Source organism: Carlito syrichta, unplaced genomic scaffold, assembly GCF_000164805.1.
Source record: "Carlito syrichta isolate Samal-C Ts95f unplaced genomic scaffold, Tarsius_syrichta-2.0.1 Scaffold316208, whole genome shotgun sequence".
Lineage (NCBI taxonomy): Eukaryota > Metazoa > Chordata > Mammalia > Primates > Tarsiidae > Carlito > Carlito syrichta.
This window is the reverse complement of record NW_007260304.1, coordinates 237,030-239,469: the sequence shown is the minus strand read 5'-3', so window position 1 is coordinate 239,469 and position 2,440 is coordinate 237,030. Positions and strand designations below refer to the sequence as shown.

At 57.4% G+C, this 2,440-nt stretch overlaps 1 protein-coding gene across 2 annotated transcripts in view; it reads left to right on the top strand.

Annotated features, from left to right (window-relative positions):
* Nucleotides 1-675: 675 nt before the first annotated feature.
* Nucleotides 676-2,440, top strand: part of NDUFA3 (NADH:ubiquinone oxidoreductase subunit A3) — a 3,996-nt gene continuing 2,231 nt past the window's right edge. The window contains exons 1-2 of one of the 2 annotated variants that reach the window (XM_008073870.1): nucleotides 676-740; nucleotides 956-1,030. In XM_008073870.1, the coding sequence (XP_008072061.1) occupies nucleotides 731-740; nucleotides 956-1,030 (85 nt within the window). In that variant the 5' untranslated portion in view covers nucleotides 676-730. The other variant, XM_008073869.2, reaches the window with a different exon arrangement.

The window sequence follows — 2,440 nt, the reverse complement described above, 5'->3', positions numbered from 1 at the left end:
CTCCAGTCTGGGCGACAGAGTGACACTTCAACTCAAAAAAAAAAAAAAAGGCGATCTGAGCTATAACGTCAGTAACTAACATAAGGCATAAGGCACTGTGAGGGCCCACAGAAGGCTTCTAATCCACGTGGGATGAGAGCCAGCGGTTTCGGGATGAGCTGATGTTCAGCTGCGACCTCAAATTACAAGTTAGCCCTTCGCCTTCTCGGGGCCTCGGTGTCTTCATTTGTAAAAGGAGCTTTCATAAATAAACCGGAAAATGGGAACAATTTTGTTCTGCCTTAAGCGAGTCAAGGCAGGAGGACTAGAAGTCACTCCTCCTGGGCGACTTCCACGCTGAAAGAGAAAGTAAAGCCCAGGCAGGTGTGCAAAGCCAGGCTTGCACCCGGGCACCACCTCCTTTGCAGCCCCAGGCTCCGACTTCTGTGCTGCACCAGTGCGCACGTGCGGAACCAGACAACAGGGCCTCGCGCGGAACCACAGCTCCCAGAATGCTCCGCGTCCTCGCTTCCGCCTCTACCTTCCTGCTTCAAAGCGCACGCGCATTCTTAGGGCGCGGACCCTCGCACACAGGGACCACAGCTCCCAGAGTGCTCCGCGCCTTCGCTTCCGCCTCTACCTTCCAGCTCCAAGGCGCACGCGCGATCCAGAGTGCGGACCCTCGCACGCAGGGACCACAACTCCCAGAGTGCTCCGCGTCCTCGCCGCCGCCGCCGCCGCCGAGACCAAGATGGCCGCGAGTAAGTGCGGGAGCCGTCGGTGCGCGTGTCTCAGGTCACCCCGGGAGGTCCTGGGGCTAAGGCGCGACTATGCACTCGTGGAGGCAGTGGGGTCCGTGCTGGAAGGGGGTGCAGAAGTCACGAAGGGAGCTCCTCCGGGGCGGGGGTGGTCCGAGAGGGCTCGAGGTCACCGGGGCAGCCCCTGCAGCGGTGACCCTCCTCGCCCATCCCTCCAGGACTCGCCGCCTTCCTCAAGGACGCCTGGGCCAAGGAGCCGGTGCTGGTCGTGTCCTTCACGGTCGCGGGTCTCGGTGCGTGAGTTCCCCGGGCGCGAGCTTGCATCGCCCGCCCCTACCCCGGTCCATCTCTACCCCTGAAGCCCCGTCGCCGCCCTCGACGTTCTGAATCCCCACCAGGGTGTCAGCACACCCACGACGTCCCCCTGCCTTGTCCGGTCCCCAGCATCATAGCCCCTCCGCTCCCTGTCCCTCCCACCCCATGCACACCTACCCGAGACGCCTTGATCCCTTTAGAGGAGACGCTATCAACTCGGGTTATGCGTTGACCCGAGTACTAGCATCAATAATGTCCGGATCCCGCCCCCCCGTTCTGAATTGAGTTGGTCGGGTTGGAACAGGGGCTAGGGAGTCCGTACCTTGTGGGCACCACCATCCCTCCCAGACCCCCCTGTGATTCCAGCCTGCCTCCCTGATTAAGAACCTCTGCTCTGGAAGCTGTTCCTCAAACTTTAATACGCATCGGAGTTCCTTGATTCCTCCCATGAGGGAGCGTCTTGTTAAAATGCAGGCTCCGATTCTGTGGGTCGGGTGTGAGACCTGGGATTCTGCCCACTCTTGCCATCCAGGCTGGAGTGCAGAGGCCTGCTCACAGCCACCGCTGCCTCTACCTGCTGGGCTCCGGCGATCCTTCCGCCTCAGCCTTCCAAGTAACTGGGACTACAGGGGCGCGCCACCACACCTGGCTAACTTTTTGATTTATTGTAGAGATGAGGTCTTGCCAAGTAGCCCAGGCTGGTCTGGAACCCCTGGACTCAGGCAATCCTCTCACCTCCGCCTCCCAAAGTGCTGGGATTACAGGCATGAACCACTGCGCCCAACAAGGGATTCTGCATTTCTAACAGGTTCCCAAGTCTTGTCAGTACTGCTGGTGCACCAGCCATGCGCTGGGTAAGGTTCTAGAACATTGTTGGCCAGCCACTGCGGCAGCCACTGAGCGCTTGGAGTGGGGCTAGCACAGATGGAAGAGATAGACACTATTTCCAAGACTTAATATGACAAAAAGTGGGTAAACTACCAATAATTTTTGCTGATTATATGTGGAAGTGAAAATACAGGCCAGGCACAGTGGCTCACACCTATAATCCCAGCACTTTCGGAGGCAAAGGTGAGAGGATTACATGAGCCCAGGGGTTGGAGACCAGCTGGTGCAACTTGGTGAGACTTCGTCTCTACAATTTAAAAAAAAAAAAGGGGGTGGGGGGATTAATGGTGGCCCATGCCTATAGTTCCAGCTACTTGAAAGGCTGAGGTGGAAGGATGGCTGGTAGGCTGAGGCTGCAGTGATCATAGTTGTGCCACTGCATTCCAGCCTGGGCAACAGTGACTCTGACTCAAAAAAAAGGATAATATAAGGTTTGATACATTTCTTTTTTTTGAGTTGGAGTCTCACTCTGTTGCCCAGACTGGAGTGCAGTGGCCACT